Source organism: Hemiscyllium ocellatum, chromosome 36 (assembly GCF_020745735.1).
Source record: "Hemiscyllium ocellatum isolate sHemOce1 chromosome 36, sHemOce1.pat.X.cur, whole genome shotgun sequence".
In the NCBI taxonomy this organism is placed as follows: domain Eukaryota; kingdom Metazoa; phylum Chordata; class Chondrichthyes; order Orectolobiformes; family Hemiscylliidae; genus Hemiscyllium; species Hemiscyllium ocellatum.
In genome coordinates, this window is record NC_083436.1 from 19832832 (window position 1) to 19860180 (window position 27349).

The following is a 27349-nucleotide window of genomic DNA, read 5'->3' on the forward strand; positions in this document are numbered from 1 at the left end:
CAGCTTTGTCCTGGATGTCATCTGTCATCATTGCTGTTTAACTTGCTTAGCTTGATACACATGACAAGCGCAGCACTGACTGATGTGGTCCTTGATCTCATTGCTTATGTTGGGCCAGTGGGCTTCTTCATTAGTCCTTCTCAGACTTGACTTCTTGGTTATTTGTATCAATGTACTTTAGCATCTCTCCTTTAAACTGCTTTGGGATAATGTCTCCGTTTCCTTTGTACAATAGGCCATCCTGGGCTGTCCATTCACCTCTCATGATCAATATGCTCTGGTGACCATAAGAGTGTCATTGATGCCTTTAGTCCATCCACTCATCACTATCTCTTGTAGAGTTTGAGCATTTCATCTTGTTGCGTAGTTCACTTGTCTATTACGATCCAAGTCTCTGCTGAATTGGTGACTTTGAGCACGTGTAGCATTATGGAGTCACAAACAAAATTCTCTCTGCACCAAACACTGCATTGCGCTTTGGGTGTAGAGCGATGGTGTGTTGCTCCCCATTGAAAGAGAAATTTAGAGATTGTTGACTTGAAACACACTCTGAAATGTCCGACTAGGCAGTTTAGATTCCCCAAAATGTGGGAATAAGCCCTTCAGCCCAACAAGCCCACACCAACTCTCTGAAGAGTAATCCATCCAGACTCATTTCCCTACATTTATCCCTGATGGATGCACCTAACACTATGGGCAATTTAGCATGGCTAATTCACCTAACCTGCACATTGTTTGGACCGTGGGAGGAAACAGGAGCACCCGGAGAAAACCCACGCAGACACAGAGAAAATGTACAAACTCCACACAGTTGCCCAAGGCGGGAATTGAACCTGGGTCCCTGGCACTGTGAGGGGGCAATGCTAACCACTGTGCCATTGTTACAGAGCAATGCTAGAAAGGACCCACTTGCAGATTAACTTTCTGGTCTCCCAGCAGAGTATGGTGGTATGGGCTGAGAACACCCAAAGAGGAAGGAAATAAATGACTTCCATTAGAATGATATGGAGGTATATGGGAGAGACGTCCTATGTTAATGCATTTCAAAATATTTATTTAATATTGTCTTATGTTAATGTAGACATATAAAGTTCTCCACAAGGACAAAGCCAGGTACAATGAGAGAGTTGCGGAGATAATGGGACGCCCAAAGGGTGAATGGACAGCGAAGGGATGGCAACCAAAGCGTAAGTTACTTTCTTATTTTCAGAATCTTCAACCTCTTCAGGTTTTTATGTACTTGGTGCACTGGTCTCAACTTCAGTTTGTTGTCAGTAATTCTATCTATTACTTGGCACATGGGGATTGGAGCAATTTAGTGTTACTTACACATTTGGTTGGTATGACAGATCTAAGATATAGGTAAAAACAAGGACAGCAGATGCTGGAAACCAGAGTCTAGATTAGAGTGGGGCTGGAAAAGCACAGCAGGTCAGGCAGCATCCGAGGAGCAGGAAAATCGACGTTTCGGGCAAAAGCCCTTCATCAGGAATAGAGGCAGGATGCCTGCAGAGAGGAAGATATAGTGTCAGATTAACCATGAATGATCTAATGTTTTGTTTACAAAAAGTAAAACTTCAAAGAATTGCATGTGAGATTAGGTTTCTCTTCAGCTGTAGCCTATACAAAGGAAAGAGAAAGAAAATGAGAAAGCTGTTATGCTCATAGATTGCCCTTACAATAGATTAAGGACCTAAGTACTCTGAGTCAGGGTAATACTTACACCAGAAAGAGGCAGGAAAAGAGAAATTCAGCCTTAGCTCGCAGAACACTGCTTTTTTTGGGGGTTATCAACAATGTAGGGTGACAAACTACTTTTCCATCTATAAAAAAAAGCAACTTATGTTTGTGTTCAATCTCTAACATAGTAGAACATCCCAAGGTACTTGACACAAGTGTTATCAAACACAATTTGACATTGTATCACGTTAAGGGATGTCATTAGGGCACTGCTGCCTCACAATGCCAGGGAACCAGGTTCAACTCCTGCCTGGGGCATCTATCTGTGTAGAATTTGCACATTTTCTCTGTGTCTGCGTAGGTATTCTCCAGGTGCTCTGGTTTCCTCCCACAGTCCAAAGATGTGCAGGTTAGGTAAATTAGTCAGGGGTAAAGGTAGAGTAATAAGGTAGGGATATGAGTCTGGTGGTTAATCTTTGGAGAGCCAGTGTGGTCTTGTTGCGCAGAAGGGCCTGTTCCCACCCTGTAGTGACTCTATGGATAACAGAGAAGAGAGAGAGAGAGAGAGAGAGAACCTGCACAGTTACTGCCATTACTGTTTGAATTCATGTAGTGCTGGACATTGAAGTGCATCTGGGAAAATTAACAAACAGTGAAATTCACTACTAATCTTGGAGGAACTGTTGAGCGAAGTTCACAGCACAGAATCAGATAAGTTAATTGTTGTTTTAAGTCTATCCAAGAGAAAGGCTGCAGTAGTGAGTATAGTGGATTCTTTCTTGATTATATGTTTTTGGAAATAAGTCTCTTGATTAAACTTAAAATGTAAGCCATAACTATTAATTTAACCTAGGGCAGTGTTTGTAGAGGAAGAAGACGGTGTTTAGATTAGATTAGATTACTTACAGTATGGAAACAGGCCCTTCGGCCCAACAAGTCCACACCGACCCGCCGAAGCCTATACCACCTAGACCCATACTCCTACATTTACTCCTTCACCTAACACTACGGGCAATTTACCATGGCCAGTTCACCTAACCTACACATTTTTGGATTGTGGGAGGAAACTGGAGCACCCGGAGAAAACCCACGCAGACATGGGGAAAATGTGCAAACTCCACACAGAGAGTCGCCTGAGGCAGGAAGATATAGTTATTTTCTGGATCTGTAGATTGTGAAGGAGCAAAAATGGCCTTTGCAGTGATACGTACTTACTTCTTGTCAGATGTGGGAGTTTGAAGAGAGTTTAAGGGTTACTGCGGATTATATCTGCCATAAATGCTGTTGGATGTGAATCTTATCAGATCAAGTGGATTGGTTGGAGAGACAGATAGAAGCGATGAGGAATTTGCAACAGCAACAGTATGTGATGGATGGCAGTTATAGGAAGGGGGGAAGTCTCAGATACAGTCACATAGATGGGTTAACTCCAGGAAGGGTGAGAGAGGTCGGCACCTAGGCAGTAGTCTTTTGTGGATATACCCCTTTCAAACAGGTATGCAGTTTTGGAAAATGTAGGGGGTGATGGATTCTCAGGGGAACGTAGCACAAACAGCCAAGTTTCTGGTATTGAGACTGGCTCTACGAGGGGTACATCGGCTTCCAAGAGATCAATTGTGGAAGGGGATTGTATAGTCAGGGGTACAGACAGACGTTTCTGTGGCCAGCAGAGAAAAACCCGAATGGTGTGTTGTTTCCCTGGTGCCAAGATCAAGAATGACTCAGAGAGAGTGCAGAATGTTCTCACGGGGGAGAGGGGCTTGCAGGAGGTCATTGTCCACATTGGAATCAACAACACTGAAAGGGAAAAGGTTGAGCCTCTGACGGGAGATTACAGAGAGTTGGGCAGAAATTTAAAAAGGAGGTCCTCAAGGGTAGTAATATCTGGATTCCTCCCAGTGCTACGAGCTAGTGAGGGCAGGAATAGGAGGCTAGAGCAGATGAATGCATGGCTCAGGAGCTGGTGTATGAGAGAAGGATTCACATTTTTGGATCATTGGAATCTCTTTTGGGATAGAAGTGACCTGTACAAGAAGGACGGATTACACCTAAATTGGAAGGGGACTAATATACTGTCAGGGAAATTTGCTAGAACTGCTTGGGAGGATTTAAACTAGTAAGGTGGGGGGGGTGGGACCCAGGGAGATAGTAAGGAAAGACATCGATCTGGGCGGGTACAGCTGAGAACAGAATTGAGTCAAACAGTAAGGGCAAGCAGGGACAAGGTAGGACTAATAAATTAAACTGCATTTATTTCAATGGAAGGGGCCCAACACGGAAGGCAGATGAACTCAGGGCATGGTTAGGAACATGGGACTGGGATATCATAGCAATTACGGAAACATGGCTCAGGGATGGGCAGGACTGGCAGCTTAATGTTCCAGGATACAAATGCTACAGGAAGGACAGAAAGGGAGGCAAGAGAGGAGGGGGAGTGGTATTTTTGATAAGGGATAGCATTACAGCTGTGCTGAGGGAGGATATTCCCGGAAATATATCCAGGGAAGTTATTTGGGTGGAACTGAGAAATAAGAAAGGGATGATCACCTTATTGGGATTGTATTATAGACCCCCCAATAGTCAGAGGGAAATTGAGAAACAAACTTGCAAGGAGATCTCAGCTATCTGTAAGAATAATAGGGTGGTTATGGTAGGGGATTTTAAATTTCCAAACATTGACTGGGACTGCCATAGTGTTAAGGGTTTAGATGGAGAGGAATTTGTTAAGTGTGTACAAGACAATTTTCTGATTCAGTATGTGGATGTACCTACCAGAGAAGGTGCAAAACTTGACTTACTCTTGGGAAATAAGGCAGGGCAGGTGAGTGAGGTGTCATGGGGGAGCACTTTGGGGCCAGCGACCATAATTCTATTTGTTCTAAAATAGTGATGGAAAAGGATAGATCAGATCTAAAAGTTGAAGTTCTAAATTGGAGAAAGGCCAATTTTGATGGTATTAGGCAAGAACATTCGAAAGCTGATTGGAGGCAGATGTTCACAGGTAAAGGGACGGCTGGAAAATGGGAAGCCTTCAGAAATGAGATAACAAGAATCCAGAGAAAGTATATTCCTGTTAGGATGAAAGGGAATGCTGGTAGGTATAGGGAATGCTGGATGACTAAAGAAATTGAGGGTTTGGTTAAGAAAAAGGAGGAAGCATATATCAGGTATAGACACAATATATCGAGTGAATCCTGAGAAGAGTATAAAGAAAGTAGGAGTACACTTAAGAGGGAAATCAGGAGGGCAAAACGGAGACATGAGATAGCTTTGGCAAATAGAATTAAGGAGAATCCAAAGGGTTTTTACAAATATATTAAGAACAAAAGGGTAACTAGGGAGAGAATAGGGCCCCTTAAAGATCAGCAAGGTGGCCTTTGTGTGGAGCCACAGAAAATGGGGAAGATACTAAATGAATATTTTGCATCAGTATTTACTGTGGAAAAGGATATGGAAGATATAGACTGTAGGGAAATAGATGGTGACATCTTGCAAAATGTCCAGATTACAGAGGAGGAAGTGCTGAATGTCTTGAAACATTTAAAAGTGGATAAATCCCCAGGACCTGATCAGGTGTACCCTACAATTCTGTGGGAAGCTAGAGAAGTGATTGCTGGGCCTCTTGCTGAGATATTTGTATTATCGATAGTCACAGGTGAGGTGCCGGAAGACTGGAGATTGGCAAATGTGGTGCCACTGTTTAAGAAGGGCTGTAAAGCCAAGCCAGGGAACTATAGACCGGTGAGCCTGACCTCAATGGTGGGCAAGTTGTCGGAGGGAATCCTGAGGGACAGGATGTACATTGAATTTGAAAAGGCAAGGACTGATTCGGGATAGTCAACATGGCTTTGTGCGTGGGAAATCATGTCTCACAAACTTGATTGAGTTTTTTGAAGAAGTAACAAAGAAAATTGATGAGGGCAGAGCAGTAGATGTGATCTATCTGAACTTCAGTAAGGCATTCGACAAGGTTCCCCATGGGAGACTGATTAGCAAGGTTAGGTCTCATGGAATACAGGGAGAACTAACCATTTGGATACAGAACTGGCTCAAAGGTAGAAGACAGAGAGTGGTGGTGGAGGGTTGTTTTTCAGACTGGAGACCTGTGACCAGTGGAGTGCCATAAGGATTGGTGCTGAGCCCTCTACTTTCTGTCATTTACATAAATGATTTGGATGCGAGCATAAGAGATAGAGTTAGTAAGTTTGCAGATGACACCAAAATTGGAGGTGTTGTGGACAGCAAAGAGGGTTACCTCAGATTACAACAGGATCTGGACCAGATGGGCCAATGGACTGAGAAGTGGCAGATGGAGTTTAATTCCGATAAATGCGAGGTGCTGCATTTTGGAAAAGCAAATCTTAGCAGGACTTATACACTTAATGGTAAGATCCTAGGGAGTGTTGCTGAACAAAGAGACCTTGGAGTGCAGGTTCATACCTCCTTGAAAGTGGAGTCGCAGATAGATGGGACAGTGAAGAAGGTGTTTGGAATGCTTTCCTTTATTGGTCAGAGTATTGAGTACAGGAGCTGGGAGGTCATGTTGCGGCTGTACAGGACATTGGTTAGGTCACTGTTGGAATATTGCGTGCAATTCTGGTCTCCTTCCTATTGGAAAGATGTTGTGAAACTTGAAAGGGTTCAGAAAAGATTTACAAAGATGTTTCCTGGGTTGGAGGATCTGAGCTACAGGGAGAGGCTGAACAGGCTGGGGCTATTTTCCCTGGAGCATCGGAGGCTGAGGGGTGACCTTATAGAGGTTTACAAAATTATGAGGGGCATGGATAGCATAAATAGACAAAGTCTTTTCCCTGAGGTTGTGGAGTCTAGAACTAGAGGGCATAGTTTTAGGGTGAGAGGGGAAAGATATAAAAGAGAATAAGGGGCAAAGTTTTCACGTAGAGGATGGTACGTATATGGAATGAGCTGCCAGAGAGTGTGGTGGATGCTGGTAAAATTGCAAGATTTAAGAGGCATTTGGATGGTATATGAATGGGAAGGGTTTGGAGGGATATGGGCTGAGTGCTGGCAGATGGAATAGATTGGGTTGGGATATCTGGTCGGCATGGACGGGTTGGACCGAAGGGTCTGTACATCTCTATGATTCTATGAAATGAGGAGTCAAAAGCGGTCAGTTTTAAGGACCATCTTAGAAGAGAGAGAAGAGGAGAGATATATTGAAGAAATTCCAGAGTTTAAGATCTCAGCAGTTGATGACGTAGTCAGCAATGTAGGAACAATAAAACGTGGGATGGCCAAGGTGGTGAGGAGTAGGAGGGTGGTATGATCTAATGAATGGGACACTGTAGACAGGTCAAGAAGAATGAGAAAAGATAGTTTTCCTTGTCACAAACACTCACCTCCACTCATTAAGATCCCTTTTAAAGTAAGGTCCAAATGGAGGTCAGATACATGGAGGAGGAAGTGGAGGACTGGGGAGATTTGAAGGACAAAATGCATAAATGGGTTTTTTGTGATGGACTGCCTAAATCTGACTGCCACGATCCTGCAGGGATCTGTGCTGGGGCCTCAGCTTTTCACAATTTACACCAATAATTTGGATGTTGGGAGTGAAGGCATGTAGCTGCATCTGCAGCCAACAAGCTGGGTAGGAAAGTATGTTGTGAATAAGACATAAGGATGTTGAAGGTGGATAGAGACAGATTAAGTGAATGGGCAAATATCTGGTTGGTCAAGTATAATGTGGGAAAATATGAGCTTTGGCATGAAAAAGCAAAGTATTATTTAAAACGAAAATGACTGCAGAATTCTGAAGTTCAGAGGTATTCAGGTATTCTTGTGCATGAGTTAGTACGTAGGTATTCCTGTTTTAGAGGTTTTAATTAACTTGTTCAGTGATATTACACCACATTTTTGGAATAGGTGTGATTTGAACCTGGGCCTCTTATCTCAGAGATAGGGACACTATCAGTGCACCACAAGAGAGTCCTGGTGTTTCTCCTTAAATATTTTATTAACCTACTTTTCCTAATCAACCTCTTCAGTGATGTTATTATACACCTCCAGAGCAGGTGGGACTTGAAGCCAGGCCTCCAAGTTCAGGGGTAGGGACACTACCACTGTACTACAAGAGTCGTGGCATTTCTTTCTAAAGAAGGAGTGTAAATGCATTGCAGATGGTTCTAAATGAGCTTTACTAAACTGATATCTATAATAAGTGGATTGACTTATGAGGACAGGCTGGACATAATTCTACTAGAATTTCGAAGAGTGAGGGGGTGATAAAAAATCACTTTCACAGAGTCATAGAGTCAAACAGCATGGAAAGAGACACGTTGGTCCAACTTGACCACGCCGACCAAGTTTCTCACTCTAAGCTAATCCCACTTTCCTGAATTTGGCCCTCTAAACCTTTCCTATATATATGGAATGATCCAAATTTCTTTTAAATCTTGCAACTGTACCAGGATCTGGTAATTCATTCCATGTATGAAATGCCCTCCATATGCAAAACTTGTCCCTTAGCTTTCTTTTAAGCTTTCTCTTCACACTTTAAACATTTGCCCCCTACTTTTGAACTGAAGCCTGATGTTTCTATTTCCTCCACTTTCCATCTAAACCTTTATCATACTTTGAAAAAATATTTTTAAAGTTTTGTTTTGTCAAAAATGACAGAAAGAGAGGGAGACTATGAAGTGCCAGGTTGGTTCTGTGGTAACTGACAGATGAATATATGTCGAGATAAAACTTGATAACTGTGCAAAATCAACATAATGGATTGGCAGCTGGATTTGTACAGTGCCCTTTGAGAATTCAAACTGATAGAAATTTAAATTGTAGATATAAATGAAGTCAAAAGAACCTGCCACCTTCATTCTGTAGGTGTCTGCTGACTTTTAAAAGCCAGCAAAATCAAAAATAGCTCCTATCATATTTCTCTTGGGTAATTTGGAAATTATATTTATGGAGTAATATAAATAAATGTAATCCCCACTGTATTTAAATGCAAACCACAAGTTAGCATCAAACATTATTCCATGTGGTTCACTGTTTGTGCTGTTTGATGATATCCTGACCATTTGGTAAACGTACATTCTGGTGCTGCTGGGAGGGTTAGAAGAATTCAGTCAGTTTAAGGGTTGTTGATCTGCCTTGAAATTTAAATCACACCATTAAATAAGAATTTAGAAATATTCATCAAACTCTTGCTGAGAAGAAAACTGGTAAAATTACATTGCTTGGAATTGTACCTCTCTTGACATCAAGTCTATATGTGACTGAGTGTGACATCAAAATGCCCTAGCAAAACACATGTCAATGGGAATGATGAGGGAAGCTTCCATGATGGGTGGAGTTCTACCTGACACTAAGAATGATGGTTATAGTTGTTGGAAGTCAGTCATCTCAGCTCCAGGACATCTCTGCAGCAGTTCCTCAGGATAGTGACCTAAACCCAACTATCTTCAGCTACTTCATCAATGACCTTCCGTTTGTCGTAAGGTCAAAGTAAGGATGTTCACTGAAGATTGCACAATATTCACAACTCTTCAGATACTGAAATAGTCCATGTCCAAATGCAGCAAAGCCTAGACAGTGTCTAGGTTTGGGCTGACAAGTGGCAAGTAATATGTGGTGGAGACTTGTGCAGTTACAACATTTAAAAAGCACCCGAGTGGGTATATGTACAGAAAGGGTTTAGAGGGATAGGAGCCAAGTGCTGGCAAATGGGGTTAGATTAATTTATGCTATCTAGTCAGCATGGACAAGTTGGACCGAAGGGTCTGTTTCTGTGCTATACATCTCTGTGGCTCCAAGTCTCAGGGAAGTCTTTGGCCCTTGAAAATTCCAGCAGCTTATGGATAATAAAGGCTTTGCTACATTAAAATAGAGTCATGCAAGCATTTAAGTAATGCATCATTCACCCTTGCATTCTGTTAATGTATTTATTTGCACATCATTTCTGTTCAAAATATTATCACATATTAGTGAGTAGATTATGGACAGAATTATCACATGAACTGGAACAGTAAGAATCTGGGATTGGGAAAGCCTGTGCTCCTGTTTTTAAAGAGTTAAGTAGTAGTTATAATATCATCTAGAGAGGTTAATGATGAGGCTGTACCAATTATGTTGTAATTATGAACAGTGGTTTTAGATATATCCCAGAAATCCATTCAAGCCTCATGTAAATTGGTGTTTACATATGCAGTGTCAAATATCGAGGGTGCTCATGATTACTGTATTAAAGTGACTGCTTACATTGCGCTTAATGATATTTATTTGAAGGACTGAAGAACCATTTAAGATTCAGTTTAACCCTTCAAGGCCTCCCCCTTTTCTGAGAAGAAAGTTATATTAGACTGCTTCTACTTCATTTTACAAACCAAGCCATTCAGAGAATGAAAATAAAGATGATGTAAATTAATAAAGTACAAATTAGTGCAAATCACTTGTATAATGGTAAATGCTCCCTCCCTCCACTTGAAAGTGATCTCTGCTCCAAGAAATAATTTACCATGAAATTCATACCTCCTTTAACTAAAAATATTAAACTGATTTGCCTTTCATTAACAAATTTCTTTTCTTTCCCTTGGCCTGCTTTTGTTTACAGAGAAAGATGGTGAGTACATTTAGTACAAATTACTACATCTTATTGCTTACAGTTATTAATGTACAGGGTTGTGGGAAGAATTTTTCATTCTGAGAGGTGATGCAGACAGTTCTGTGATTCTGTAACTCGATGCATGAAACAATGTTAAATCACATTTTCAAACTTTGCTGAAGAACAAAGTCCATGAACAACTAAAAGCTGCATCTAACTACTAACCATTCTAAATTGGCTTGTGTTAATTAATAGGCATTTTGAGATGTTCTAAGTAATATGCAGCTAGGTACATGTGTTTAAGATAACCCAGACAGTGGCTTGCACAGTATATAATATAATATTTGGATGTGCTAATAGCTTAGCTTCCTTATGAAGGAACTGTAACCCAAATTAGTGTGAGCCTAGAATGCTTCTTGAAAAGTGTAAAAATGTAGGAAGCACCCAACAAACGTACGACTTTTAACAGTCACACCAAAACTAGTGTGAGCACCCTAAGAAATATATTTTTATCTAAACGACAGATTAATGGTAGCAATGCCAATCACAATGCACCATTTGTCCCATTCCCAGTAAACATAACAATTCATTGAAAACCAAAATACGTTGGATGCTGAAAATCTGAAATAGAAACAGAAAATGCTTGAAACATTCAGAAATATCTGGGGAATTGGAAGTACAGTTACTGTTTCAGGTCATAACCTTTCATTACAACTGGGAAAAGTTGGAAATGACATAGCTTTTGTGCAGGCGAAAGTGGGGAGGATGGCAAGTGATAAATAATAGGAATCCACCAGTTCCAGTGAGCCTGGAGTGAAATGCGAAAAATAAATGACTTCCAGTAAGATTATTGTTGTTAAAGCAGCTACATTTCTGGCAGCAGTAAATTCTTGACTCCCTCAAAGTGCATTGGAAGACTTGAGTTGGATTTGGTGGAAATTCTGATGCATGAGAGTATTTCTCCAAACCTTCCTCTTTGCCTGTTGTCAGATTAACCCCTGCCCCAATTCTTTCTCCTCAAAACAAAAGCCCAATTCTCTACAGAACAAAAGTAATTTCTAGAAGGAGGTGAAAACCCAGCATGAGTGGGTGCCACTCTGAATGTTCTGCCTTCTTTTCTCAATTCCAGCAGAGGGATTGTGGACTATTTGGGATCATAACATTTTGAAAATCAAATCTGACAAAAGAAAATCTATGCATTGAGTTTTGCCATACACCTTCATTTTCATACAAAACATACATAAGTGCACATATGTATAAACTTGATATACGCACAAAACATACCCAAACTCAAGAGTTCTAGAGTGTCTACGAAGAGTAATGGTTCCTCTGGAATACTCTATTAATAACTTTATTCCACATTGTGTAAATAAGAATCTTTCATGCCTGAGATATCAATTAATGTAAGCTACTGATGGATTCCTGACATCGAGATGGAACCTGATGGAAAGAATACCTCAAATTTAAGGAACCTAGCTCCAAACAGGATCAGCAAAGATAGAAACTATATTTAAAGTATTTGAAAAGGAAACTCAGCAGTAAATTTCTTTGTTCTTCTCTGCTGAGAAATTTAATCTTATATATTATTTTTTCCCTCCCTTCCCTTCCTCTATGGTAGTATGTGACTCCGAGATTGATATAATCTCTACTTTGATTTTGTTTGAGCAAGTCTGGGCAGTTTGAGAGTAGATCCTTCTTGTTCTTCCCTCTTGTCTATATTCTCTTGTCTCTGTGTTCATGTTAGATAGTAGCTATCTAACCTTTTCATAATCGATCTTAGCCATTGCAACAAAATGTGCCTATTTCAGTTTTTAATTTAACAGTAGAACAATAGCTAATAATAAATGTGAAAGTGTGATTTCCTTTCCAGAATTTCTTTAATCTTTTATGTACACTTTACAGAGTAAAATGCCAAGAATTCGTCAGTCCAAATGGCGATATATAATTGGATACCGGGGTAGTCCTCTTATGTTGGTGTTTGAGTCCCATTGGGATTTTTATTTTTCTGAATGAGTGCTTACTTACTGCCAACAATGCAACAAAAATAACTTATTAATCTTTAACACAAATAGAGTTTGACCTGTCCAACCATTAAATGAAATTTTGTGTTTGTGGCAGTGAGTAAGAAATTAGAAGCACATCTTTCACAATTACTGCATTTGTTCAGTTAGCCTTTTTGAATGCTAAACATATTTTCTATGCCACTTGTTTTTACGTTGATTCATCTGCTACTATCTTTTATGCAGTAATCCCTTTCTATAACTCTGTCTGATGGACAACCAAGCATATGGCTCCCACATAATTGGAGAGTCCATATTATGCAGAGTCTTTGTACCATGACTGTTGTCACGATATTCCTCATTTAACTCCCAGAGACATTTTATAAAGAGAGGAATTACTGTTTGTCAATGTTGTCTTTCTTTCAGTGTTTTGTTCTTTCAATCCAGTTCTGAGTTTAGGCTAATAATTGTCATATTTTTCTTTAATGAATTGCATGCCTATAGCATGGCAGATTAATTTGGTATGGAGGCTTGTAAGTGATTTATTTTTGTATTTTTGACTTAGATGGAAGACTTCACCCCAGTCATCATATGAATAAACTTAAAGTGACCCACTAATGTATGCCTGGAGATGCAGTGCTGTTTGTCATGGGGATTTTTAGCATTGCATTCACCAGGATCTTAGTGTTGCAATTATCTTAAATCTCAACTTTGACAATTACTTTGAGTATTACAGAATTTCCCTCCTTTCCTCCAAATTGCTGTCCTTGCTTTCACCACAAGCTGTGTCTTGTTACATCATGGCTCAATTGACACTTGCTGACCTGTGACACCTTGTCCGAGTAGTCCTTCTGCTTGAGTGAGTGTAGGCTGAGCATTAATCATGATAATCTCTTATGATATAATGCACATCACAGCTCATAGTGGTCATGACCTTATTTGCTCTCCCCCCAGTACACCCACAAAGTCCATTCTTGGTAAGATTAACCGAGTATTGATTGATTGGTGGGGTAGGGAAGACAGGGAATTAGATTGATTGACTGATTCATTCAGTATTTTTGATCTAGTAGAGCTGAGAGCAGCTACAGCTTTGCCTGAGGTTTACTAATGCGGTACAGATTGAGAGTTCAATTTTGAATCTGGTCATATGTCATAGTAACAGATCATAGGGGGCGGCACGGTGGCACAGTGGTTAGCACCGCTGTCTCACAGCGCCTGAGACCTGGGTTCAATTCCCAACTCAGGCGACTGACTGTGTGGAGTTTGCAAGTTCTCCCTGTGTCTGCGTGGGTTTCCTCCGGGTGCTCTGGTTTCCTCCCACAGTCCAAAGATGTGCGCCACAGTCCAAAGATGTACGGGTCAGGTGAATTGGCCATGCTAAATTGCCTGTAGTGTTAGGTAAGGGGTAAATGTAGGGGTATGGGTGGATTGCGCTTCGGCGGGTCGGTGTGGACTTGTTGGGCCGAAGGGCCTGTTTCCACACTGTAAGTAATCTAAGTAATCTAATGTAATAGTGACCAGAGCAGTACCCAGATTATTTGAATCGCAGATGTATTTCACTGTGGATTCTGTAAACAGCACTGCATCAATCTGACTGGGGCAAAGTTCCTCTTTAAATGTAGTTAATACAGAGCCTGGATATATTTTGACACGGCAATGTTGATCTGTTGTTAGAATCGGATGAAGTCCAGTCTCCTGACGTTGTTGCAACTAGCGAAGAGGCCTCGGAGTCAGCAACAGAAGAGGTCAAAATCCCTGTAGCTGCAAGTATTGAGCAAGCTGAAAATCCTGCACTGGTTGTAGAACCCAGTGAGAGTCCATTGGAGGGCGAGGTTGCTGTGGAAGAGGCAGTGATGGACGTTCTGACCGCGCCTGCTTCAGTCAAAGGTTAAAAACCTCTCCAGCCAGAAATCATATATTTCAATAGAACTACATCATTGGCTTATCATTTGCTCAGTAGATGGATGTTCTCTTTTGTCAGCCTATGCAGGCAAATTTACCTATAACATAAGCTAATGCAATTTGTTTTCCATATTTTTCACTTCTAACAAAAATAATACAATCTCCTAAATAAATCCAACCAAAGAATTAGTGTATATACCAATAATTAAAAGAAACATAGGAAAATATTCATAAGTCAAACTGATAAATTAACAACCAGGATGTATTATAATGGTATTAGTGCTTTATTTTGAAAATTATTTTTAAACTAACGTGTATATTTTTATGATCTAAATGAGGAAAAATATGTCTATGTTTGGAATAATAGTATAAATTATTCAAAGCAAATGTTTGATGTAAGTTCATGATTACTTTTCTGCATTTGATAATTTTCTACAATTGTGTGACAAGGTATAGGTGTACCATGTGAATTATTTTAAAACAGTTTTGTGAAACACAGCTATAGTAGGCTGACAATGGAAGAACAATAAGTTATCTTCATTTGAATACTATGACGTTTCCCTGGCTAGTGTTTTTTTTCAGTGATGGCGACTTATTTACAAACTAAATTACTTGGACAGATTAATAATCTTCGGCATTAAACATGAGCAACAACACACTGAACACTTTGAGGTATACTCAACAGTCTAAAACATAGTATCCAAGGTGCATTACTCTCTTGAATAGCTTTGTAAAAATGACATTTTGCTGTGTGCCTCATTATTGAATTGCATCGAATGCTCTGAAGTTGCTTTATTTGACTAGTAGACATGAAATATGTTCACTACAGTAAGTGAAATCTTGCTCTTCCTCAGCTGTTTATTACTGTCCATCAATTAACTCCTACACATATAATCTACACATAGGTTTTAATGATCAGAAATTTAAAAAAAATTAAAATATAAAAGTAAAAAATCTTTTCCTCTTTGTCTTTTCTTCTCTTTTAATACAATCTTTCTTCCTTTTATTTACCTTTCTGTTCCAGATTTAACAATAAATTCTTCATTTGCCACTTCCATTCACAGTACTATTATTTTCACAATCTTTCAATTTGATTGATGAAGGGGCTACTCACTGGCTTGCGCTGTTCACACCAGCCCCAGATATCATATTTCCCTTGCTACAATGTTGTCGGTTTGAACTTTCAACAATTGTCTTGCTTAAAAGTAAAAACCTAAATGTGCCAGGGCACATCTACCAAATGTCAAGATTAGAATGGTGGCTGGAAAAGGACAGCAGGTCAGGCAGCATCCGACGAGCAGGAAGATCGACGTTTTGGGTAAAAACCCTTCATCAGGAATTCCTGCTGTGCTTTTCCAGCCACCACTCTAATCTTGACTCTGATCTCCAGCATCTACAGTCCTCACTTTCGCCTACATTTACCAAATGGCAGATGCACAGCACCTTACGGTATTAATAAATAAGCCCCACAAATTTGAAATTATGGGCTAGTGTGTGGTCTATCTGTTCTATTTAGAAAGATTAGGAACGTTAGAAAGTAAAGGAGGAGAGCAGGCTCCTAATTGAGCCCATTCCTTACATATGTTGTGTCCTGTTTGCAGTCCCTAGGACTCTACAATTCATTTACATAATCTTTCAAACAAATATTCCATGAAATGCTTTCCTTAAATGACCAAAAGCAATTGAGAAAGGCTGCATTCAAATCTGACATGGTTATAATCTAATTTCAAATGCAACTACATTGCCTTGATGACATTTCCCTGGTCTAAATTCTCAATATATGGACAGAATGAACAAGTTACGGGAATTACAATGATTTGTATTACGGGTGCATTAAACAGAATAAGAATGTTTTGTATTGATCGATTATACTGTATATGGTGATAAAGATTGAACAGGGTCTGTTGTTCACAGATTTAAAAACATTTCCTTCTCTTCGTACAATAATAATTAGCTCTGTGCCTCTGTGTGTAATGATAATTGCATGAATAAAAACACACAAACATATGAATTAGGAGCAAGAGTAGGCTGCTTGGTCCTGAGCCTGTTCTGCCATTTCATAAGATCATGGCTAATCTGGTTGTGACACCAAGACCATAAGACATTGGAGTAGCAATTAGGCCATGCAGCACATCAAGTCTGCCCCACCTTTCAGTCATGGTTAATAAGTTTCTCAAACCCATTCTCCCACCTTCTCCCTATGTAACCTATGATCACCTTAACAATCAAGGACCTATCTACCTCTGTCTTAAATATATTTAATGACCTGGCCTCCACAACCTTCTGTGGCAATGAATTCCATAGATTCACCACACTCTGGATGAAGAAGTTGCTCCTCATTTCCATTCTTAAGGGTCTTCACTTTACTCTAAGGCTCTGCCCTCAGGTCCAAATCTCTCCTTCCCAATGTCCACTGTATCCAAGCCTTACAGTATTCTGTCATTTTCAGTTAGATTCCCCCCGATCCTTCTAAACTCCATCAAGTATAGACCCAAAGTCCTCAAACTTTCCTCATATGTTAAGCCTTTCATTCCTGGGACCATTCTCATGAATCTCCTCTAGATCTGCTCCAAGGCCAGAACATCATTCCTGAGGTATGGGCTTCAAAACTGCTCACAATGTTCTGAATGTGGTCTGACCAGAGCCTTATAAATCCTCAAAAATACATCCCTGCTTTTATATTCTAGTCCTTTCAAAATAAATGCCAACATTGCATTTGCCTTCCTAACTACTGACTCAGCCTGCAGGATAACCTGCTGAATTTTCTTCCCATTTAGAAAATAGTCACCGTCCCTATTCTTCCTACCAGAATGCATGACCACACATTTTCCCATGTCATATTCAATCTGCCATTTCTTTGCCCACTCTCCTAACTTGTCTAAATCCATCTGTAGCCTCCTCACCTCCTCAATACTACCTGTCCCTACACCTATCTTGTATCATCTGCAAACTTAGCCAGAATTCCCTCACTTCCTTCATCTAGGTCATTAATGTATAAAGTGCAAAGTTATGGTCACAACATTGACCCTTGCAGAACTCCACTAGTCACTGGCTGCCATTCCGAGAAGGACCTTTTTATACCCACTCTCTGCCTTCTGCCAGACAGCCAAGCTTTTATCCATGCTAATACCTTTCCTCCAACAACATGGGCTCCTGTCTTACTCAATAACCGTCGGTGCAGCACCTAGTCAAAGGCCTTCCCGAAGTCCAAGAAGGTAACATACATTGGCTCTCCTTGGTCGAACCTGCTTCTTACTTAGAGTCATAGAGATGTACAGCATGGAAACAGACCCTTCAGTCCAACCTGTTCATAGCGACCAGACATCCCAACCCAATCTAGTCCCACCTGCCAGCACCTGGCCCATTTCCCTCCAAACCCTTCCTATTCATATACCCATCCAAATGCCACTTAAATGTTGCAATTTTACCAGCATCCACCACATCCTCTGGCAGCTCATTCCATACACATACCACTCTCTGTGTGAAAACGTTGCCCCTTAGTCTCTTTTATATCTTTCCCCTCTCACCCTAAGCCTATGCCCTCTAGTTCTGGACTCTCCGACCCTAGGGAAAAGACTTTGTCTATTTATCCTATCTATGCCCCTCATAATTTTGTAAATCTCTATAAGGTCACCCCTCAGCCTCCGACGCTCCAGGGAAAACAGCCCCAGCCTGTTCAGTCTCTCCCCATAGCTCAAATCCTCCAACCCTGGCAGCATCCTTGTAAATCTTTTCTGAACCCTTTCAAGTTTCACAACATCTTTCCGATAGGAAGGAGACCAGAATTGCAGGCAATATTCCAGCAGTGGCCTAACCAATGTCCTTTACAGCCGCAACATGACCTCCCAACCCCTGTACTCAATACACTGACCAATAAAGGAAAGTATACCAAATACCTTCTTCACTATCCTATCTATCTGCAACTCCACTTTCAAGGAGCTATGAACCTGCACTCCAAGGTCTTTTTATTCAGCAACACTCCCTAGGACCTTACCATTAAGTGTAGAAGTCGTGCTAAGATTTGCTTTCCAAAAATGCAGTACCTCGCATTTTTTGGAATTAAACTCCATCTGCCACTTCTCAGCCCATTGGCCCATCTGATCAAGATCCTTTCATAATCTAAGGTAACCTTCTTCGCTGTTCACTACACCTCCAATTTTGGTGGCATCTGCAAACTTAGAGTCATAGAGATGTACAGCATGGAAACAGACCCTTCAGTCCAACCTGTTCATACCGACCAGATATCCCAACCCAATCTAGTCCCACCTGCCAGCACCTGGCCCTGTACCTCTTATGCTCGCATCCAAATCACTTATATAAATGACAAAAAGTAGAAGACCCAGCACTGAACCTTGTGGCACTCCACTGGTCACAGGCCTTCAGTCTGAAAAACAACCCTCCATCACCACCCTGTGTCTTCTACCTTTGAGCCAGTTCTGTATCCAAATGGCTAGTTCTCCCTGTATTCTGTGAGATCTAACCTTGTCGAATGCCTTACTAAAGTCCATGTAGATCACATCTACCACTCTGCCCTTATCGATCCTTTTTGTTACTTCTTCAAAAAAACTCAATCAAGTTTGTGAGACATGATTTCCCATGCACAAAGCCACGTTGACAATCCCAAATCAGTCCTTGTCTTTCCAAGTACATGTACATCCTGTCCCTCAGGATTCCCTCCAACAACTGCCCACCTCACCCTCACCCAAGGCCAACACATTTCAGAAAATTTGGCAAACAGTACTCATGATTTTCATTTCAGTGGTCACCATCAGAAGTGGAAATTCTGGAAGTTTCCTCAAGAGGGTCTCTTTGAGCTCCCTTCATCCTGTCAGTGAAGTTTTATACAACTGGAGCCTGGTGTTATAATGTGAAGAAGGAAGTTCAGTGGTTTTAATGTGCTCAATATTAGTAAGTTTCTCCACTTAATATACATTTATATTTGAAGAATGGTTTTAGAAAGTTTGTCAACATCAGTAGGTTAATCACTTGTAGAAATAATTTAAACACTTAAAGTGGCGTGAATTCATTTGTTGAAAGAATTCATCCAGTTAGTTACCAGTCAAGAAGATCAGGATGATCCCATACCTGATTAAGATGTTCAAAGCAGAAAGGTCAGGATGCATCCTCGGCTGTAGAGGGAAGTAAGTGTGGAAATGGTGAGGTTTTGCCTGCAATATTTTAATCTTCCTTGGGTATGGGAGTGATACAAAACTGCAACCCCTGCTTAAATAGGAAGAACAGAGTGAATCGGCTATTTTTAGTCAGCCAACCTAATGGCACTGGTTGGGAAAGCTTTCGAGATAATGATAAATACGAAAAACAGGATTTATAAATAACAACCAGCAGAGACGTTAAAAAAAGGCAAATGATGCCTGACAATCTTGATTGAATTATTTGTTGAAGTAACAGAAAGCATTTATGAGGGTAGTATGATTGATGTTGTATGCATGGACTTTAAAAGACAAAACAGATTTCTTAGCGAAATGCGGATGATGCGCTTAAAGGGACAGTGTCAATGTTGAAAAGAATTGGCCAACAGAAGGAAAGCAGAGAGCATCAATGAACAATTACTTTTCAAACTGAAGGAGAGTTCGCAAGAGTATCCTCCAGTGTTCTGCAATAGGACAACTATTCCTTTTGACATATCATCTGACATACATGTAAATGACATAGAATCAAAGTCTGCAATGAATGTTGAACTCAGGACTGTGGCAAGCAATGAAGAAGATTGCTAGAGATTTCATGCATTCTATGTGCAACGAAAGGACAGGTTGGAGACTTGCACACAAGTCTGTCATTATATATTATGACTATTCCACAGCAACTCATGCTATTTTCTATCATTTTTCTTAACACAAAAATACTTCAACAACATTCCATGGGGGATACTTATCAACTTTGCTGCTTAAATAGTAACCTGGGAGGACCTTGTGTGACCAGTGGACATCCAGTTTTCAGTCCATTATAACTGTAGAATAGCAGGCAATCCACTCTACTATGGATTACTATCTGCATAGTTAAATTAGGAATTGTTCCATTGTACTGTCTGTTATAAAGGAACGCATTCCAGAAGATCTCATTCTTCATTTCACTCCAATTAGAGTCATAGATTCATACAGAACGGAAACAGACCCTTACTGTACGCCTCTAATTGGCACAAATATTAACCTTCCCACAATACCCACTTCCCATGAAAGCACTTTTAAAAATTCTTTATGTCCCTCAAACTGATTGGTTTCATACACTATTTAAGAGGGCAGCTAAGAGTGAACCATATTGTTATCAGTCTGGGGTCACATGTAGGCCAGACCAGGTAAGGATACCAGATTTACTTTCCGAAAAGACAAAATTGTTAAAGCCCAGAAGGAGGCCATTTGGCCCATTGTATTTGCACTGGCTCTCCAAACATCGCTACCTGGTGCCAGTCTCCTCCTTTGTCCCCATACCCTTGCACTTATTTTCTATACAAATGATCATCAAATATCCTTTTGAATATCTCAGTTGAACTTGCCACCTCATCATTTACAGGCAGTACATTCCATTCTCTAACTACCTGCTGGAAAAGATTGCTTCTTTTGCATATCACTTTAAATCCATTCCCTTTTGTTCTTGTTCCTCTTACAAGCAGGAACTACTTCTCCCTATCTTCCATATCCAGCCCACTCATGATTTTGAAAGTCTCTGTCAAGTCTCCTTCCATCCTTGTGTTTCCAAGCAGGACAGAACTACCTTTTCAACCTGTCCTCAAAAAATAGACTTTCTCTGTCCTGGAACCATTCTTATAAATTGCTTCTGTACTCTCTCCAATGCATTCACATCTATTATATAATCTGGCCCCCACAACAGTACACAAGTTTAACATCACCTCTTTACTTTTGTACTTCCGACACTGTGTTTTACTGTATGCAAGGACAGCAGTAAATTCTTTTAATTAAAAGTGTATGTTCTATATAAGTAAGTAAGAAAGAACAATTAAATTAATTACAGACACCTTTTAAAATACAGGAAAGAGACTAAGTTAATTCCACTGGCCAATAGTTTCTCCATTGAATGGCAGCTTCCATTGGGAATATATTTAAATTAACAATAACCTGAGGAGAAAAGATAAAGCAATATTTATTTATGTATGTGTCACTTTTACTGTAAATTAATTATTCAAGGTCATTTCATGTCCTGTGAAAAGAAAATAAGTGGTTTCCTTATCCATGTACTTGGTCTGTAAATGTGTATGTGAGCAAGTGTAGAGAGGTTCAATCAGAAATGAAATGTCGCATTTGATTAATTTCACATCAAAGTATTTTTTGGGTGAAGTGGGTAGGGATGGTGATGGGGTTAGGACCCAATAGGACACCTACAGTACGTTCACCTTATCAAACCACTTCAAAAACTTAAAGGCTTTTATCGAGTCATCTCTTTGTGTTAGGAATGTAGAACATGAGAAGGAAAATTAATATCACTCTCTGTTTTTTAGAGAAAGGCAAGTTCAGCATTTTCTAATAATTATAACCTCTTAATTTTGTATCTGCACCTTCTGTATCCTTTTCACAATATGGCAACTATATGCAGTGAGGTTAAGATTAGTCTTGACTGTGATTCCTTACAGTTAAACAGACCCAAAACTTTATTACAGCTAGATCAAAAAATACTTCTGAAAATCTTCCTTCAGAGCCACAAATATTCTTAAAATTGAATTGAATTAAGTGTAGAGATGCATAGTGATGTATCCATATAGGTACACATGTGCATGTCAGCAATATAAGCACATGTTGTACTTTTTTTAAGGGGGAATATTTTAAGGTCAGATGAGAAAGACTTGTAAAGGACAAGCTTTTTCCACAGAGAGTGTTTAGTTTGTGGAATGAATTGCCAGAAGAAGTGGTAGATGCAGGTACAGTTACAATGTTTAAAAGACATTTGGATAAGTACATGAACAGGAAAAGTTTGATGGGATATGGGTCAAACACCGGCTTTTAGTTTGGGAATATGGTCGGCGTGGACTAGTTGGACTGAAGGATTTATTTCCATGCTGTACAACTCTATGACTCAATATTATGTCATCTTCACAACATACTTTCCTATCTATGTATGTGTCCTCTTTAAACTTAGCCACCATGCCTTTGCTCCTTGATGTAAACTGTAAAATATTGAAGGCCCAACACAGATGTGGGACTCTCCTCTTCTTACCTCCAAATCTAAAAAATATCTATTTATGCATACTCTGTTTTCTGCCAGCCAACCAATCATCTGTCCAGGCTAGAATATTACCCACTGTATCATGAGCTGTTACAAGTTTTTTTGTGTAACCTTTTTGAATGCTCTCTGTCAATCTAACAGCAGTACATCAACAACCTCCTCTTTATCAAGTCACATTAAATTTTCAATAATAAAGGATTACCATTTCACCGACCTTTCCCAATTACCTTGAGTTTTTTCTACCTTGCCCAGTTGCAACCTCTTTAATGGTCAATTCTAACACCATTCCAAGCTAACTGGCCTATAGTTTCCTGTTTTCTGTCTTCCTGCTTTCTTGAATACAGGGTTATATTTCCTATTTATAATGGAACTTTTCCAGAATCTACCAAGTTTTGAAAAATTAAGGTCAAAACATTGACTACCTAATGACTACCTCTTTTAAGATACTTGGGTAAAGTCCATCAGCACTTGTAAACTTATCAACCACCAGCTCCATCAATTCATTCAGTATTGTTTCTCTACTGATTATAATTTCACCAAGTTCCTGACTTCCTTCGACTTCGATTTACAGGTATATCTGTCTTTTTTTGTATCCTCTGTTGTGAAGGTGGAAGCAAAATATTATTCTTTACATCCACTATTACTTTATTGATACTATTAATTCTCCATTCTCACCCTCTGGAGACAAATGCTCACATGACTTACTCCTTGTCTTTTTAGATAATCATAGAGCCAGTGTCATTTGTTTTTACATTTCTAGCCAGTTTCCCCTCATGCTGTTTGTGTTTATATTAAATAGTAGCTTTGGAATGCAGTTTTCCACCAACTAATCTTAACCATTGCAGCAAATTTGATAATGAGTATGGAATTGTCATTTCCTTTCCAGAATGTTTTGGATTTGTTTGTTATTCTACACTTTGTAAGGTAAGATGGTAAGAATCCATGCACATAAAACACAATGCCAGGGATCGTCTTCTTGTTTTTCTCTTCCTATTCCACTGGGAATTATCTTTTTTTCCCAGAACGACTATTTGCTTGTGAAGTTTAAAAAATGAAGTAAAAAATAATTAGATTACAACACAGGGAGACCCTGCAAATCTGTTCAGCAAAAGTATTTAAATTATAGGTGTGAACAAAACAACCGAAGCAAATCTTTAAAAATTGAAAGAACTGCAGATGTTGTAAATCAGAAACAAAAACAGAAATTGCTGGAAAAGATCAGCAGGTCTGGCAGCATCTGTTGGGGGAAATCCAAATTAACATTTTGGGTCGGGTGACCCTTCCTCAGAACACTGAAACAAAATTTAACTTTTTTTGAAAGCCAAAAATATCTTCTGTCCACTATTTGCCAGCTTAAATCATCTGCTCTAGTTGCTGAGTAGTGCTGTGCAAGTTCCAGTCACTGGCACTGGGCTGGGTTTGTGTTTATCTAATGCTTTGGCTGAGACCAGATAATACAGCACTGAATTAGACAACAATGTGGGAGCTCTGAGCTGAATGGTATTGAATGAATTACTGCGAGTTGATGTTGACATTATACCACAATGTAACATGGGTGACAAAAAAAATCAGTAACCTGTTCTACTTTGCTCTTTGTTTCCATTGACAAAGTTAAAAAAAAAACTACTCTTTTTATGTTTCAAAATATTCTGCTGCAAGCAGCCTTGCAACATTCTGAATGGGGTAAAGTTTCACTTTAAGTGTAGCTAATACAGTGGCATGATATATTTTGACATGATTGTGTTGAACTATGATTAGAACCAGATGATGTCCAGTCTCTTGAGGTGGTTGGAGCTTCTGAAGAGGCCACAGAGTCAGGAACGGAAGAAGCCAAAGTCCCCACAGCAGACAGTATCGAGCAACCTAATAGCCCTTCAACAACTATAGAACCCACAGAGATCCGACTGGAGCAGGAGACCAACACATCAGTTGCAGACCAAAAGGATGAGTTACAATCTAATCAAATCAAAGGTTAAACAATCCTTCTTGGAATGAATTTTATACCTAAGTTGAAGTAAATGGTGATCCTGGGTTATTTAAATATCCATCTCACTTCGTCCTCACTCCTTCTGACTTTACAGCTCATTTGTTCTCCCTCATAGTTTTCCTCCATATAAATACTCCTTTCCCTGGCCACTCCTTTGACCTTACCTTCACACATAGTCTATCCATTCTCCTCATCTGAATCACATGCATGACTGCCTCTCTACAGTTTCCTTTAATCCCACGACTCCTCGCAGTCCCCCTTCTAACCCCAATGTTTGCCTTTGGACACTTTTACAAGTCACAGACAGATTCATTTTCAAATATCAGCCATTGAGCATTTAGCCTTCCATCTTCCAGAGCACTTCTGCAATTTTCATATTTCCCAACAAGCCTTCATCTCAGTTTTGATGCTGTAGTTCATGCCAAATCATGCATTCCCTCCTACATTGGTTGTTTCCTTTAGCAGCCCTTATCTTCACTTCCTTAAGTTCAAGGGGTGCAGATTTGAGTGTACATGATACTATAGAAGGGTCAGCTATTTATCACAGCTATTAGTTATTTAGCTCTTTGCCAAAACTCTGCATGGCTCCCACAACAAGGTATTTAAGTATTACCTTTCAGTTGAAAAGATTCCAAGGAGGTACAGTGTTACCAAACAAAATTTCTCACTGAACCACACCCTGAGATATGGGGCAGATAACCAAACTTTGGTTAGATAAAAGTTAAATGTCTTAAAGTCCAAAGTTGTGCAGGTTAGGTGGGTTAGCCATAGGAAATGCAGGGTTACAGGAATAGGGTAGTGGGGGTGAGATGTTCTTCAGAGGAGTGCTGTGGATTTGATGGGCCCAATCATCAAAGAAAAGCCTTTTCATAGAATATCTGATAAGCTTGAGGTGGGATCATCTGACCACCTTAGTCGAAAACATTGACTGAAAAATTTGAACATTGCTCAAAGTCACCAGGAGTCCAAGTGTGATGGTATTGTAAAGAATTGTAAACAACCAGAATGGTCTGAGGACATTTATTCCAGTTTTAATGGGGCACATTTATTATTGGGCTCATTGGGAGCTTCTTCTGCTATGATGAACAAACATAATATATAATTCTAAATTATGTATCTTAATAAATATCAGATTTACTATATTAAACTCTTAGTTCTACGCCTCGTATGTCTTGTCTGTCTACCAGAATGGTTCGGAGATCTCAATGTCCCAAAGTGATGTCTGTGTGATTCTGATGATTTGGAGGTGCCATTGTTGGACTGGGGTGGACAAAGTGAAAAATCACATAACAGCAGGTTATAGTCCAACAGGTTTATTTGAAAGCAATAGCTTTCGATTTTGCATTGATTAATGAAGTTAAATGATCTCCTTGAAGCTGGCGCATAAATGCTGGCGTGTACAGAATAGATACATACGCAGCAAGGAAAATCTGAATTTCTCAGTATTTCATAACGTTGACTTAATGGACACCTCTGTGAAAACTAAGGGTTTTCATCTGAACATAAGAACTGAAGAAATCAAAGCAGGTGTAGACCAGGCAGCCCCTTGATTCTGCTCTGTCTTTCAGCAAAATCAACCTCAGTTTTATTTTCCTGGCTGTTGAAGTGTGTTGCAGAATAACACGTCTCAGAGACTCAGGTACGGTTTTGTTCATTTATTGCACAAACATTCAAGAGCCACCTTGGGCATTCAAAGTGAATTCTTTCATTCACCCATTGAAATTGCTTCATAAACCCCAGTTAAGGATGTTGGCTCACAAATTTACAAAGAATTCAATTACATTCACAAATAACTAATGAATTGCTTGTATCATCAAAGAACTGACTACCTTAATGAAGCACTGACTGTATTTAGAAAGAACTGATGAACTGTGTGTTAATTAAGAACACATTGCACTAATGCTGTAAATTCACAGCACTTCATAGGCAGCTAACTCAATGTCTGTTACCTTGTTTTTAAGCTGTTGTTACATCAACTTAATCTTCTCTTGTGTTCCCCACTAAGATTAATCCTGTCTCTAAGCTTTGCTAATGTCTATATTGTTTTCTAAATTTGTCCTACACCTATTAAACTTGCTTACCAATAAATTTCCCTTAAAACTGCTGTGCATATCCCTAAGTTCCTCTCTGTTGGGGAAACAGCTTCTCACTGTCTACCTTACCAAAATCAATATGTATCAACGATGTCTAAATTTGTCAAATTATATGCCTCATTCTTTCAGTCTTCCCTCACAAGACAAACCTCTCAACTCAGAAATCAGTTTAGAGAACCTTTACTTGAATCACTCTAACATCGAGGGCCGAAGGGCCTGTACTGCGCTGTAATGTTTTATATATATCCTTCCTTGGGAGTGGAGACCAATGGAAAACCAAGGAATTCAGAGGGGTAGTAGGGAGCATGAAATACCTTTGGCAAACTGGATTAAGGAAAATCCCAAGGCATTTTATACATATATAAGGAATAAGAGGATGGCTAGGGAAAGACTTGGTCCACTCAAGGATGAATGAGGGAATATATGGACCCAGAGGAAGTGGGTAAGGGCTTTATGACTACTTTCCATTGGTATTCACAAAAGAGAAGGACATGGTGGTTGCTCAGTCTCAGGATAGATATTCTACAGTATGTCAACATAAAAAAGGAGATGATGATCGGTGCAGCCTTAGCTAAAGAGGAGAAGGATTTTGTTAAGGTTTGCTGTAATGACCTCCTTTCCAACATTCATAAGGCAATCTGCTTGTAATGAAGGTTCCTCCAGTAATGCCACCCTGAAGCATGACAATCATGCTTTAATGTTCATAATACTCAGCCAATGACTGAAATAATTCCACCAGTTGATCTCTTATAGTTACCATTGCACTTTTATTATTACATACAGAGAGAGGAAGAATTTCCAAACCTCCACAATATATAGTTGGTAAGAATAACCAGCATATTCCTGATGAAGGGCTTTTGCCTGAAACATCGATTTTACTGCTCCTTGGATGCTGCCTGAACTGCTGTGATTTTCCAGCACCACTCTAATC

The 27349-nt window shown here is 39.7% G+C and overlaps 1 protein-coding gene across 1 annotated transcript in view; it reads left to right on the forward strand.

Annotated features, from left to right (window-relative positions):
- mgarpa (mitochondria localized glutamic acid rich protein a) overlaps positions 1-25472 on the forward strand; it is a 35218-nt gene extending 9746 nt beyond the window's left edge. The window contains exons 3-5 of the mRNA XM_060851530.1: positions 1082-1187; positions 13918-14130; positions 24097-25472. Coding sequence (XP_060707513.1) covers positions 1082-1187; positions 13918-14130; positions 24097-24314 — 537 coding nt within the window. The 3' untranslated portion in view covers positions 24315-25472. The remainder of the gene's footprint in view (positions 1-1081; positions 1188-13917; positions 14131-24096) is intronic.
- Positions 25473-27349: the final 1877 nt, after the last annotated feature.